Here is a 14,495-nt window from a genome sequence, read left to right as displayed (position 1 = left end):
ATCAATACCAAAGCCAGGACTTTGACAAACATGAATGGGTAACAAATTCAAAGCGCTCCTGCTTATTCAAACTGTTCTTAAGCTACATACAGGACTAATGAAGAAAAAAAACACTTTCTCAGTTTGCCACAATCTGACATCATGCTGAGAGGCATCACATGGACATAATGTACACACAGTCATACTGCATAGAGGGAATGTCTCCAGTGTGATGCTTGTGAGGCAGGCACACAGTACTATCAGCCTACCCCCACGTGTGATCTCTGCTCCTCGTCAGTGCCTTCGACACGCAGGGCACAGACCTTTCCCTGGAAACTGCAGTTACAGCAATGAATGGTTTATTGTAAATCAGTTCTTTGTGTTCTTAGCCAAACGTGTGTAAACTACAGTTTCTTCATCTTGTATTTATTACGGGTTTGACCAACCCAGGATCGTAAAGCCACATCCTCAGAAAGCATGCTATCATTTGACATTGCAAGAAAAAGCAGAAGACATTCCCGGGTGTCAAAACTCCGTAACAAAGCACATTTTGCAGCCAAGCTGTCATAACCGTGTGCATGACAGCTGAAAACCCAGACACATGCCTTGCATGGGGCCTCTTTGCTCCATTAGCCAGTCGTGATGCCCCCCCTGTAACCAATGCTCTAGTGGTGCTAGGTATTGAGCGCTGAGAGCATTGGGGGTCTCAATACCTCATTAAACATTGGGGAATATGATCTTACCCTAGAGACATGCTGCTAGCCTCCTGTCCACACACGCATGCACACACACACACACTTCTCTCAATCAGTGTCTGGCTTAGGCAGCAAGGGACATACAAAAGACGACACCAGGCCATCTGCAGTGCTGCTGTGCATGGAAAAAAAGGTCTCTGACTAGTTCATCTTTAATGCTCACAGTGTGTGTGTGTGGAAGGGCAGAAAACACCTGCCAGTTAATTATGGAGGTGCCTCATCTGGGCAAAGAGCATTTTGCTAAATTGGGCGGCAGAGGAAATGATGGACAGATGAGATGGCAGGTCTGTGGTAACATGAATAAACTCTCCAGCTGGGTTTACATTCAGGTAGTTTTAAAAAAAAAAAAAAAAAAATAGGACAAAAGGAAAAAGCAAAAACAAATCACATTTCTCAAAATATTTCAATATTGCAAAGTTGTTGGGCTGGCCTGATTAATGGTAGAATAATTTCCTGCCATGATTTAAAAATAGCTAGAATAATAGATCTGTCACAATCTGCAGAAGTCTGATTACATGGCCGTCTGTGTTTATAACCAAGTTTGCTGTCATGGTGGTGGTTTCCCATTGGATGATGAAAATGTACCTGAATCACTTCTGCATGTTGTGACATTGGCAAGTCTAGGTAAAATTCACTTGACAACATGGAAACATGCTGAATGACTTTCTAAATTGGTCGATTTGTTGTACTGTACTGGTCTCTGACCTGAGCATGAGCCACTGGTTAACTGCAATAACACTAATTAAAATGGAATTTAACAGGCAATTAGTCTACTAACAACTTTACAGATAGGGGACCAGCTGCAGTTCTTCCTCCACACGCACACAATCACACACACACACACGTCTGGGGAGTTCAAGAGCAGGTGTAAAATACATGAGCACCTGCATACATTCATTACTCATGCAAGAGATACAAAAGCAATACCACACATACACAAGGTATCTAAGACATCCTTGGATAATACACACACACACACGCACGCACACACACACACACACACACTCTCCCTGTCCTTTAATAAATAACCTAAAATCACAAGCATCTTTCATGTGAACAGACTGTCCACAACATCAAGCTAGACAATGACTGATCTTTCATACGCAGACAGTGCTATGTGTTCTGTAGACACAGGGCTAGTGACTGTTTTAGGGAGAGCATCAGCTGACATTTTGTCACTGCGTGCATGGCTTTTCACAGTGGGACTGACTATATAAGCACATTGTTCTGTCAGACAGACAGAAAAAACTGATTTGTGACATTCTCACACAATATTGTGACACGGTTGTGTACAAATCTTAAACTTGAAAGTCCAAATGGGTGCTGCTGATCTCGAACATGGCAGTGTTACTTCCACTGTGTGTGTGTGTGTGTGTGTGTGTGTGTGTGGTGTGTGTGTGTGTGTGTGTGTGTGTGTGTGTGTGTGTGTGTGTGTACACAGAGGTGTGAAAGGGAGTTTAAGGGTTGAGCAGTTATCTGTGGCTTGTTATTTGTTCTCTGCAGTGGCAGTAAGGTGAGAAATTCAGTGAAGCTAGTAGCTTCATGCTAATTTTGTCCATCAAGCTTTCTGTCCAACTTCCAACAGCATACAACACCATGGATTCAAATCTTTTTAAAAAGTTTCATATGGAAAAGATATTTTTTCAGCCAATCATACAATTTTAGTTCAGTTCAAGAAGGTGACCGTCAAACTTTTGAAATTTTAAAATATGTGAAATGATCAAGATCTTGCATTACTTTGCAGCCCTAAATCAGAAAAATACTATACTTTGATGAATGTTGATGCCTTCAGTCGCCAACCACTTTTTGCCACACAAAAATTGGTCAATGGGACTTCATGCACCCATCCTAAAATATTTAGAGGCCATTGCAAATCCAAGGTACTTTGGCCTTGTCTGCTGCAACCTGTTCTGAGCTGCTGATTTTATAGCGTTCAAGTGTCTAATGAGGATCAAAGACAGGAAGAGGAAGATTCCTCGGACCTCCCGTTGTTACCTTAATTAAAGTCCAACACTGATCCCTGTCAGCACTGGCCGGTCACTGTGGCAATAATGCCCCTCAGCCAGATGAGGCTCAGTGATGCAAAAAACAGGGTCATGAAAAACAGGAACTCTTTCTGGTTTGGGATCATTATGGGGAACTGGGAGTTATCTCATCAACATTCGCCATCATCACCAACAGAATTACAGGACTCTGGAGTATTGTCTACAAAATGTTCATACTGTTCTTTTGTATTTTCTGTTGTCTTAAAATGTAGACTTTACACACATTAATGTGGTGATAAGTGAAATGGGGAAATAAAAAAAAAAGAATTGCTGCTCTGTGTTTAAGGCATGACAAACCATGAATTTCAATCACATGCAGTGATGAATACTCGTTTCTCTGCTTTGATTACTAGTCAAGTCAAATGTATTCAAATTACAATATCCAAATGTGCTTCCAAACCACAACTATCCAGCTGCCTCTAAATTTAGAGATTTAAAAAAATAAATAAATAAATCCAAATTGTTTGTAAAAACTACACTAACACTGCAGAGTTAGAGGTGCAGGCAATACTGGGGAAATACTAAAAATGTCTCATGTTTTTATAAACACTGGATGAAAAGTACGAAGCACATGTAACGTACAATATGCTGTTCAATGAATACTCCGAAATGGGAAAAAAATGCTTGTTTTCTAACCAGAAGTTCCATAAGTCCAGTATCAATTTCCTCTCTAGCTTTACATTAGCTTATCAAAGTGTGTTACTACTTGTGAAGAGGAGATTTGTAGTTTAAAAAGGAGCAGTTATCTTATGGTAACAGCAGTTCTCTCTCCAGTGTATTTGTTAATAATTTGCTGGCTATCAAGAAAAAACAAAAACAAAAAAAAAAAAAACATGCAAACAGAGCAGTTTTGGAGCTAACCGTTGTGATGCCAAACATGTCACAGCGACATCTGCACCGAACATACACAGATCAAAATTGGCAAATTCAGTGGCCATCAATGCCATAAATGTGGGTGGCTACATAAATAAATAAAATATAACAATAACACTTGATGGTATGATGTCAGGCTGGGCCCAAAATGAAATGAGTGGAGAATAACGGGGCTGAAGCATTTGACCAGACTTGGGGTTTAACATTACTTGAGGACAATCAATGTAAAGCCACAAAGCTTGGTCCAGATGGTCAGACTGGGGGATTAAGATGAATTTATGTAGCATGTTGAAACAATCTGCCTTTGACTGGCATTTTAGGTCCTCTATAAGAGACTGTCCCATTAAACAGAGCTTAATCTGCTTTACTTAAAGACTAATGATGAGGTGATGTTTAACATGTTTAGAGGATTCACATGTCACTCAGCGGATACAATTTCTGTTTCATCCCTCACTAGACATGCAGAAACTGAGATGGTTTTGAGCAGAGCTTGAACAGCACGCTTGTGTTTTTGCATATTCTATCATACAGATCTTTCATGCTTTACATGAATTTCCTTTTAAAGGGAGGCACTGGTTTGAGCTCATGTCAGTATGGTATGAAAATGATCTTGCAAAGTCTTTGACAAATGGTCGGCTAACTGCCTAAATTATCTTGTGGTAATGCGTTCAACAACAACACATTTAACCATCCTTAGATCATCCCTCTAGCAATGTGCATGATTGCAATACAGTCTATCTTCAACACAAAGGTTTTAAGCAAAATCTTTTAAAAAGGAAAACAATGACAGTTGACATTCTCAATTCACATCCATAACTACATCTGTGTTTAAAGGCAGGAGGTGTTTCCTGTGAGCTATGTTTGCTGTTTTGGGCGATTAAAGTCACTGAGCAGGTAAATTAAGACAACCTTCTAAATTCTACAACAATGCACTGAGTAACTGTCCATGAGAAAAACTCATGGTCTGAACCAGTAGTTCCTACCAGTTAATCGAAGAAAAGATAGAAGAGACAGGCATTGGAAAAACAAAAGGAAAGAAAAAAAAGTTAAATAAAAGCTAAACAGTGTGAAACTGTGTCATGTCGGTTCTGTATAGCTGGCTGTAAAGTAGAGCCAAGGAGCTCGCTTTTGTCTGCTGGGAGTATGTCTGTTCTGGGAGAAGGGCACTCTCGCTCTTTCAGTCTGTGTCTCTGAGGGGTTTTGCTGCAGCCTAGAGACACAGCAGGCTAATTGACGAGTGCTGGGCTTTGTTTTATCTTGGCAGCCTCACAGCGATGCTGACTTAATGTTGCCAATGGACAGATGGCATGCCACGGTGCTGAATGGCCGGCAGAAGCTGCAGACGGACTCTCTACACAAGAGCTAGTGTCCCTCTGATCTCAGTCCGCCCCTAGCCATCCGCGTTAGTCACCGGGTCCACACTGATAATCCTCACAGAGGTTTGCAATACACTGTATCCTCAACAGATTCAACATATGACAGCTCCTGCTCAACTCATTCAAACTAACAGTGCCTTGAAAAATACTTTTTGTGAAGTGCCATCCTCAGTAACAAAAAAACAAAAACAAAAAAGATTTCAAATGAAAGAAATCAAATTTAAAACCTGGTTTTGGAAAGGACCAGGGAGAACTCACATGTGTGGACTAAGTTCATAGAAGTTTCTGTTGCGGTACTCCTCCACTTTTTCAGGTGTGTAGATGGGCAGGGACCTGTAGGGGTTCATAGAGATCACCACACTGCCGATGTATGTCTGTGGGGGAGAAGAAAATAAAGGGGGGGGGGGGGGGGAGACGACAGTGAGTGTGAATCCACAAGACATTTCCTCAGGTTTTGCACAGACTGACAGGAGCACTGTTTCCAACAACCTTTCCTCCCTTCTGTCCATCTGGGTGTTAATTGCTGAGTCGAGGCAGGAGGAATTCTGCTGCTGTCAGCTTCTCTCAGCTGGGTATTACTAATGCAATGTTGAGACATGCAATGCCTGAAGTGAAACTGAAGACAGATAAAATGAAAGGTTCATGGAATCTGTGGGCCGGGCAGTAAACACAGTGCGAAGAGGTCATGATGCTAAGGGAGGGTATGTGTAAGTGTATGTGTGCGTGTGCAAGTGTTCATGCTGCCATACCAATATCAGACCTAGATATTAGCATTTGGCGTCAATAAAAACAACTTAAACTGAAAGAAATGAAAATCTTTCATGTTTCCCATAAAAAAAATAAAAAAAACTGTCACATCAGTCACCTGCATAATATGTAATTAAAATGCAAGATATCCAAATTGTCAGCAGTGGGTTTTTAATCACATTTAAGCACTGCTTTCTCTGTTTCACATAAAATAACACCTTTATGTAACACTCACAAGTCCTGTTCAGCAAATAACACTTGTCAGATATTTTCGAAAGCAAATGTAACCAAGCAATCATCTTTATCATCCTCCTACGCTCAAAACAGAGCCCAGATAGCACTTTCAAACATCAACCTGAAACATTTTCTTTGCTTTCCATGGTAATGGCTGTTGCATAACCCACTCTGAGAAGAGTGGAGCATGGCCTTCCCCGTGGCAACACCACAACCTCCCACAGCCTCTCGTTTGATAGCACACCAGAGGCAGAATGAGGCCTTTTCAAGTGCAGAGGACAGGTACAAAAGGGAAAGAGTGTGTGCAATGTAAACAAAAGTATCATGCATTAATAGAGGGATTCTCTTGGCCAAAAGAATAAAGCACAAAAACATTGTTTAACAAGTATGGAGATCATCTAACAAATCACGAACCGTCTGACATCTCAGAAAATTGGTGTTAAAACAGCTATGAATTGGGGGCTTTTAACACACTAAATCCAAAGCAAGTAAGGTAAAACCAAAAATATGATGGGGCCAAAAAGCCCCGGTCTTCATATATTTATATTGTTTGTTTTTTTTTTCCATTTCTGCCCCCCTGCCTGCTAGTAGTATCATGTAGCTCATTTTCCTCAGGAAGGTTTCTCAGCAATCTTTTGACCTCCTCCACTGCAGTAAAAAGGTTGGGGTGGCTTTGTAGCCTAAGGTTAAAACTGAAATGAGTGTCATGTCTCATCAGCACACACCAATAATGCACACAGCATCATGCATGCTGCGCTATCTTTTCTTCCTTTTGCATTTGTAGAGATGCCTTCCTGCTTGTTATAAAACTCCATCTGCTACATGAATATTACAGCTGCTTGGATGACACATCGTATGCCCAGCAGCTACATAAATTAATCCAATTTTCTTTCTTTTTGTCACTCAGCTTCTAAACCACAAAACACACAGAGTTTAGGATCTATGTGCAAGACAATGTACCTATTCATCTGTCTGTTTATGAGAAAAATATAATTGCTTATCAAGTGACAACTTGGGAGTTGGATGTGACAAGTCACTTAGAGTCATGAAGTCATGATGAATTAAAAATGGCTGGGGCTGACAGATCAGCTGCTACGTAAAAAGAATATAGGTTAGGGACTGTGATCTCTTAACCTGAACTGTCATGAAAATAAGACTTTGATGGTTACTATAACACATCAGGACATCTGTTAATTACAACTCAGAGAATTAATTTACGTGAATGCCATTTCATGAGGTGCCATTTCATCCTGCTGCAGTTTTGGTGTGGAAAAAGAAAAGGCAATACACCTAATCACGAAAGTCACAACGCAGAGTCATAGGTAAAAATGGGGAGGGCTTTACAAGTTGAATAAACTTTGAGTAGCACTGACGTTCTCAGTAATTCCTCTTGCTCAGTGATACATAACAAGCAGTTAGCAGGGCGATTTTCATTCCCTTTGATTTTCCACTTAAGTTATTGGATACATGATGCGCTGTCCCTCTGGAAAACAAAGCCATGTTTCTTCTGCCCTGAGCTGTCATATGATAGTTTGGGGTGGGGGTTGGGGCCATTTGTAAGGAATGATTCCACAGAGGGGAAAATGCATTCACATGCAAGGATTGTACACCACAGATTTATTGGATAAGTATAGGATTCAGAGCTTCTCTTGGTCATCAATCTTGAGGTGCAGTTTTTATGCCACCAAAAAGCTTCAATTATGGACCCAGAACCATGTGATTCCCACCTTTCCATGAATGTTTTTTTTTTTTTTTTTTAACTTTCACTTCATGTGCAGTCAGTACTAAAGTAAAAAGAGGAGCATCAGAAGAATTTTCACCAGTGTAACTAAAACCTCTCTTGGAGGAGCATGTGTTACATAAATTACTTTAAAAAGCACTGTGCACGGTTAACTACTCCACGACATTTAGGTCAGAGCCACACAGGAAATAGAAAGCTCTGAGCTCCAAGGGCATCTAAAAAGTAGAAACACCATTCCAATTCCTCAGCAGGATGTGGGCTGCATCTCAGCAAAATATCTAGACCACCACTAAGGCAATCATTGCTATATGAGGTGACATCATCCCTTGGGCCCTGTGAGCCAACAGCAGCCGGAGCAGAGCTGTAATCATCTCGGCTGGCATCTACAGGAGCCGACCTGCAGAGCAGAAGAATCGTGGAGGGCCACAGCACTAAACCCAGAACCAATTGTCTGATGCAGGGATGATGGTTTCACAAACCCCCCCCCCCCCTTTTTTTTTTTTCTAGATATACAGCCTAACCAGGCTGCCAGCCTCTCCTTGTCCCTGAGCTCTGGATTTCACGCCTCATTTAAAGGCATCATCTACATTCATTGGTGATGTGATTTACTGATTGGCTGGTTACTGTGGTCTCTGTATCTGTGCCACTTCTGTAGCCAAGGCTAAAATGAGTGAGGAAATGGTGGAACAATGGGGTTATGAAATTGTATCTGCATGTTTCCTTGGTGAAGCCTTCTATAACAGACTTTAGAGGCAGAAGACTAACTTAAAGTGACTCTTACAATCACATAAAGTGTGTCCAGAGTCACTATACTGTTACACTGCTACTCAAATGACATTCAGTTACATTCATACAATTATCATTTGAATATAAAACAGTAGACTTACGTAGATCTCATTGTGGTCAAAGCGTTTCTTCAGGTTTTCGAGGAACGAGTCTTCAGACAGGGGCTCTAGGAGGACCATGTCGCCCACCCCGATCATGTTGTCTAGGAGTGACGTCTTCACCTCCATCTTGGCTGCAGGTGTCCCCCCCTGCACAGAAAAACGGGGGAAGGAAGAGACACATCACACATATTGCGAAACTAAAAAGGTATCCTGTGGAGGTTTTGGCCCAAAGCGCTATGGAGAGATGTGTTTATGAGTCAGCCCCCGTTTTGTTTTTTTTCCATGTCACAATGAGCCAGAACAGCCAGTGAAAAGGAAAACTGCCAACAAGCCAATATGGAGGTAAATAATGGAAAATTTAAATTGTTATTTTATCTGTTTTGCATATGCTTTGTGAGGAAGAAAATGCACTTAGCTTGTTTTTTTAGACGTCGAGGATACTCGCAAACATGATGCGAAACACTGCTTCAAGAGAAGTATCACTTTATTACAACTATTAGGCCATTATTTTATGCTTGTTGTCTATTATTTGTGAGGTCGCTGGCAAAGTTTTTTAAGACATATTCTCTGACCAGAATATAAACAGTCCTAAACTTAGCCAATACAAATAAACTTTGGGGTGGACATGTTTGTACAGCAGCAGTTTGACTCCAGGGAGAGGAGCGTGGCCTTTTGATTGGCTATTCAGTCTTTTCCTCTGGCATGTGAGAACATCCCATAGGCTATTACATAACTGAAGAACTTTGCTCTTGACCTCTGGGTGTCAGCTCAGCTGTAATAGGCTCCTGTTTCAGGACATCTTATAAATCAAAGAAATGCCCCCCTCCCTGAAAACAGTAAACTGCTTCATAGTTCTTTGTCGTCTGACTCGATATAATATTTGGGGGCAGTAAAGGATCTGGGCTGGAGAGCACAATGACAAAAACAGTGCTGGGGGTGGCAGTTTTCAGTCTAGTGTCGCCTCCCCTCTCCTTTGGGACGGTAATCCCAATGCTATAGGGCTGGAGATAAAAGAGAGGCCTAGGATACATTCAGGGCCTTGACACAGGGATTTGTTGCAGCAAAAACTCAATGTCTGCAGTTGTGACAGACTGTCCACATCAGGCCAATGGATGAGGCCATGTAGTCATCTATTGTTCGATGCTGTTGCAGTACAGATGTCTCTTTTTGTATAGGCAGAAATAGACACTGGTTTGCACCAGATGATAATATAGCAAGGCTACATATTTTTAATGCACTTTGATGTTTGATACTTGTTTCAATGAATAAAGCAGTAATGTGTGACACTCTTGACACGACACATCTTCTCCATAGATTCACCTCACACAAATGTTTTATATATAGTCTGACAGTGAATACACAGACATATAGTTTGGGGATTAAAGAGCTGGTTCAGAGGGTGATACAATAAGTGATCTGAAAGAGTTGGTGGACAGCCAGAACAGGAAGACATGAAGCTCCAACATTAAATAAGAAAACCATCACTTTCTTTCAAAGGCATAATTCTTGATCAGCTGTCACACCAGCTTTTAGCGGCAACTTAGGAACAGCATGACATTCCTGAAAAAACAGATTCCCAGTGTAGGCTTTCATTTCAGTTTTTCTCTGGCCTCTGTTCCCCTGCAGGGCACAGTGTTATTGGCCCATAAAGAAGCTGCCAGGCTCTTAGTCGGAGGCAAGTTCCAAAGCCACTCACTCCCACAAAACTTTTAAAAGATGAAGAAGAACATTGCAAAATGATTTATGTTCATTTGCAATTAAAACATTTAAATGGCTTTAATGCTACAAAGTTGCCAAGAGTTTGATCTTGACTCTGATGGATATATTAAGCAGAGGGAGAAATATATGCTCACTTATCAACCCATAGTCAAATGAACTCTTTTACAGTGTGCCCACTGACTGGTGTAGTGTGTTGGTCTGATGGCACTGTGCCAAAACTTTCCCAGTGACGGCTCATGTCTACCAGCTGCTTTGGTTGTCTGCAGTGCAGTTTTAAATCAAGTTATTTCCTTTTAACATGGTCACTGGGGTCACTGATACCGTGGAGAGATGAAACAGCAATCACCTGCTCCGTGGCCTCATGCCATATGCTATCTTTCACTAGAGCTTCATCTTGCTGCCGCTTTGCTCCAGCATTCCTGCCCTGAAGGTGATTTTTTTATTATTATTATTATTATTATTATTATTATTATTATTATTATTATTGTTATTATTCTGTTTCCTTTAAATTGAATTTCATTTTGGTTGCTTTCCACATTTCTCATATATTTCTCATTTCTCACATGCCACTAGGTTTATGAGTGGATGGAGAACATCCACACATTGCATAGACGGAACTGAGAGCAGCTTTCTCTAACAATAAGATGTGTTGTACATAGATAAAGTCAACTTCATAAACTATCAGTAGCCCGATCCAGAGCATCAGATGATGTTTGCGGGCAGTGGTGCGGATGAGAGCATGCTGCGTACGTGTTCCAGGACTGCACTCCCTGGCCAATCACAACCAAGTTTTCCTGATCAGTCCTAGCAGATGAGGTCATGGCTGAATTTCTTTCTCAGTAGAACCCTATTAACTACCCAGCTACTGCTACTGCCTAACAGTAAGCGCACAGACATGCAACAGTGACAGTGCTGAGTCTAGTCTCTGGTATGACCAGACAAGAGTTTAAACAGAAAACAGATGCTGAAGCCTGGGGGAGCACACTATGTGTCTGTGTCGCCCGAGTGCTTGTGCCATGCTGACCAACAACATATTGCATCTGTCTGCAGCCTGGGCGCCGGATGCCCTTAGCTCCTCTGCTGATAACCCACTACCCCAGATTTGCAACTGGCTTCCAGGCAGCCAGCGACACTGTCCCATTAATAAGAGTTGCTGCCTGCTGCTAACTGTGCTGGATCAAAAGTGAGAGAATGAGAGAAAACCTGACGGCCTTGATTAAACTCAGGGGATTATCCTCAATGCTCAGTGGTAGAGTGATGAGGAATATAAGTAGTCAGTATTGGTAAATGTTAAAAACTAAATACATTGATTTTGTGGTTTGCTACATATGAAGGACAAAATACCCCCAACCTTTTATTTTGATTTCAGATATTAAAAAAAATAAAATAAAAACACACTAATTTTTATCAAGCTAAATGAAAATGACCCCAGTATGAACCTAAGGCGAATTACTCAGAAACTGGATTAGAAGTGTCCTGCTTTATCAATCTCTCTGATGCATTTTGTATCAGAGAGATTTAATCAATCTCTCTGATGGATGTTTAGGAGGCAAGCATCACATGCGGCCACATGGTTTAGCTGCTATTAATCTCAAATCTAAATCTCATGAATCAGTGATGTAGCAAAATTTATGGCCAAATGCCCTCGGCCTGGATGCATGTCACCTTAACTGAGTGTGCTCTCCAAAACTGACTGGCACAGAGACCATGTGCCTGTGACAACTAAAGTGGTTTACACATCATTTAAATCTGGAGCATTACATGCTGACTTAGACTTATGTGACAAAAGAATCGTGAACATATTCTGTTGAGGAAAAAAAACCTTTATATATTGCTGGGCCTGAATGGAAACTTAACCGTACTTTGTAACTGTGCTTTGCAGGAATGGTGGGTGCATGTAATGGCAAAAGGGACAGTGTTTCATAGCAATTCTTAATGATTACTTTTTGAGGACTTCCTGGTAAACCGTCTGCCATTATTCATCACCTATCAGCAAGATAAATTCAATGTTAATACCTCCCTCCCTCCCACTGGTGTCGCACAATATGAAGCATTCTGACAAGATCACACAGCGCTCACTAGATGTGAGGAGAAGGTCAGTACTGAGTCACCGTTTTGATCCTACATAGGACATTCAGTGCACGTCACATGATTAAATATTAAATTGGGATTTGATCACAGATTATAGTGCTGTATTTAGAAGAGCTAAGTTGCCCAACGGAAAAACAAAACATGAGTGAGAGTTTTTAATCATCTTGAGTCTATTATTGATGGGTGGGCTAGGCCCAGGGTTTCAACGCATGTCACCAACAATATTATGATACATGCTTTGCTTCCTGCCTCTGACACTGACCTAGATTTCCCAGCAAGATCAGGCTATTGGGGAAATTTATGAAAAAACACCATTAAATGTACATATATTATTTACATGCCTTAGACTGAGGCTATGTGTTCTTTTCTGTCCTTCAGCAAGGAGGAAAGTTGCTCAACCAAAAGGTCAACAACCGTGCAAGCACTCACATGCAAAAATATGCACAATGCATAAGCGGTGAAAGAGTCAATGAACCAGCTGTTAATTGTTAGGATACGTGTACTTCATTACGAGTAAAAGAGCTCAGTGTTTATCAGTTTTGAAATAGTAAAAATGTTCATCATGGTCAACAAAGCCAGCAGCCTGCAATGACATGTGGTCTGCGGGAAAGCAAAGGGGTGCTGTGTGAGCCACACTGAGATGATTGGTGTCATTCTACCTTGGGAGCGGCTGTTTGAGAAGACAGTGGCATCTATGTGCAAACAAGTGGTGATAAAAATCTATTCTGCAGTGTAATAGTCTGAAAATTCCCCATCATATCAGCCTGGCATTGTCACGGGGCAGAAGAGTCACTACATCACAGGCTGCTGGCAATGATGGAGATTAAAGCCCTCCCTAATGGAGCAGCAGCAGGGCATGGGGCTCTGCCAAAGAGCAGGCCCGAGCAGAGAGGACAGAGGTTTAGAGGGGCAGAGAGCGAGCAGCTGCCTGGGAAAGTGACCTGGAATCCAGAGTCCTCAACACCGCTCCAGGTGGTGTGTGAGTGAGCGTGAGCAAAGGCTGACAAAAACTGGCAGTCACTCCACTTGCTGCCACACTGCAGACTGAACAAACTGAAAACGTTTTGCACTTAATGATTGTGAACTGGTGATTTCTGTCTTCCGTCAAAACTGCACACATTTAACACTGTAAAATTTTCACATACACTATGATAAGGCTAAGATCACACAGATCACTCTCCATTAGCTTAGTTGTGTGTGAGACAAGTTTTGTTTTCATGCCACACAATTATAAAAGGTCTGGTTAAACATAAACCTGTAATCCAAACAAATACTGCCCTTTATTTACAATACAGCTCAAACAGCAAGGACACATCAAGACTGGTAGCTATCCAACACATTAGCCTACAGCTGGCAGTGAAGATGACAAAGGATCAAACAACCACAGCGTAATTAATCCTCTGACCACATGCCACATGCAATCTTCATTGAAAAGAGACCAGATGACTGATAGGAATAACTGTCCCTGACAACATTAATTTTCTTCAGCTTCTTACTATGAAAGATTACTTCCGACATGATCGCAAAATGATCTGCCAAAGTTGGAACAATTCTGGTAATGTCACATGAGTGATTTCTGTATTTGGGTTTTTTTGGCTGTGCAGTTCACTGATCTGAAGTGGGCAGGCTTCAGTTGGAAAAAGGTGACACAGCAATTAGGTTTTAACATCATTTGAATCAAAATGTGATCATTAGGCAGCTTTTCTCACAGCAGACATTTTGATTTGTAGGCACAGCAAAATTAATCTAGTTACTGAACTGCTATATTTGGCAAGCTAACCGCTTATACACTATCCAGCTGGTTTGGTTCTAGTTGGCCTCAATAGCTGCCTGTCTATTTTCTCTGTAATGTGCTGTTTACACCCCCTGACATTTGGTCACCACATTACACCATTTGGTTAAATGAAAACTTGTGGAAATAAGGCTCTCTTGGATAACAAGCTAGCTAACGGTCAGTTAGCAAGCTCATTAGCTCGGCTTGGTTGCTAATACAGACAAAGTTCACACAAGTTATTTAAAACACATATTTGTATCATTGACTCCTGTCT

General features: G+C 41.3%; 1 protein-coding gene across 4 annotated transcripts in view; it reads right to left on the bottom strand.

Annotated features, from left to right (window-relative positions):
* myo1b (myosin IB) overlaps positions 1–14,495 on the bottom strand; it is a 58,761-nt gene that overhangs the window by 40,329 nt on the left and 3,937 nt on the right. For all 4 annotated transcript variants that reach the window (XM_056389038.1, XM_056389039.1, XM_056389040.1 and 1 more), the window contains exons 2-3: positions 8,638–8,784; positions 5,287–5,402 (exon numbers count right to left, since the gene is read on the bottom strand). In XM_056389038.1, coding sequence (XP_056245013.1) covers positions 5,287–5,402; positions 8,638–8,763 — 242 coding nt within the window. In that variant the 5' untranslated portion in view covers positions 8,764–8,784. The remainder of the gene's footprint in view (positions 1–5,286; positions 5,403–8,637; positions 8,785–14,495) is intronic.

This window comes from Seriola aureovittata, chromosome 11 (assembly GCF_021018895.1).
Source record: "Seriola aureovittata isolate HTS-2021-v1 ecotype China chromosome 11, ASM2101889v1, whole genome shotgun sequence".
NCBI classification, from domain to species: domain Eukaryota; kingdom Metazoa; phylum Chordata; class Actinopteri; order Carangiformes; family Carangidae; genus Seriola; species Seriola aureovittata.
This window is presented reverse-complemented; position numbering and strand designations above follow the sequence as displayed.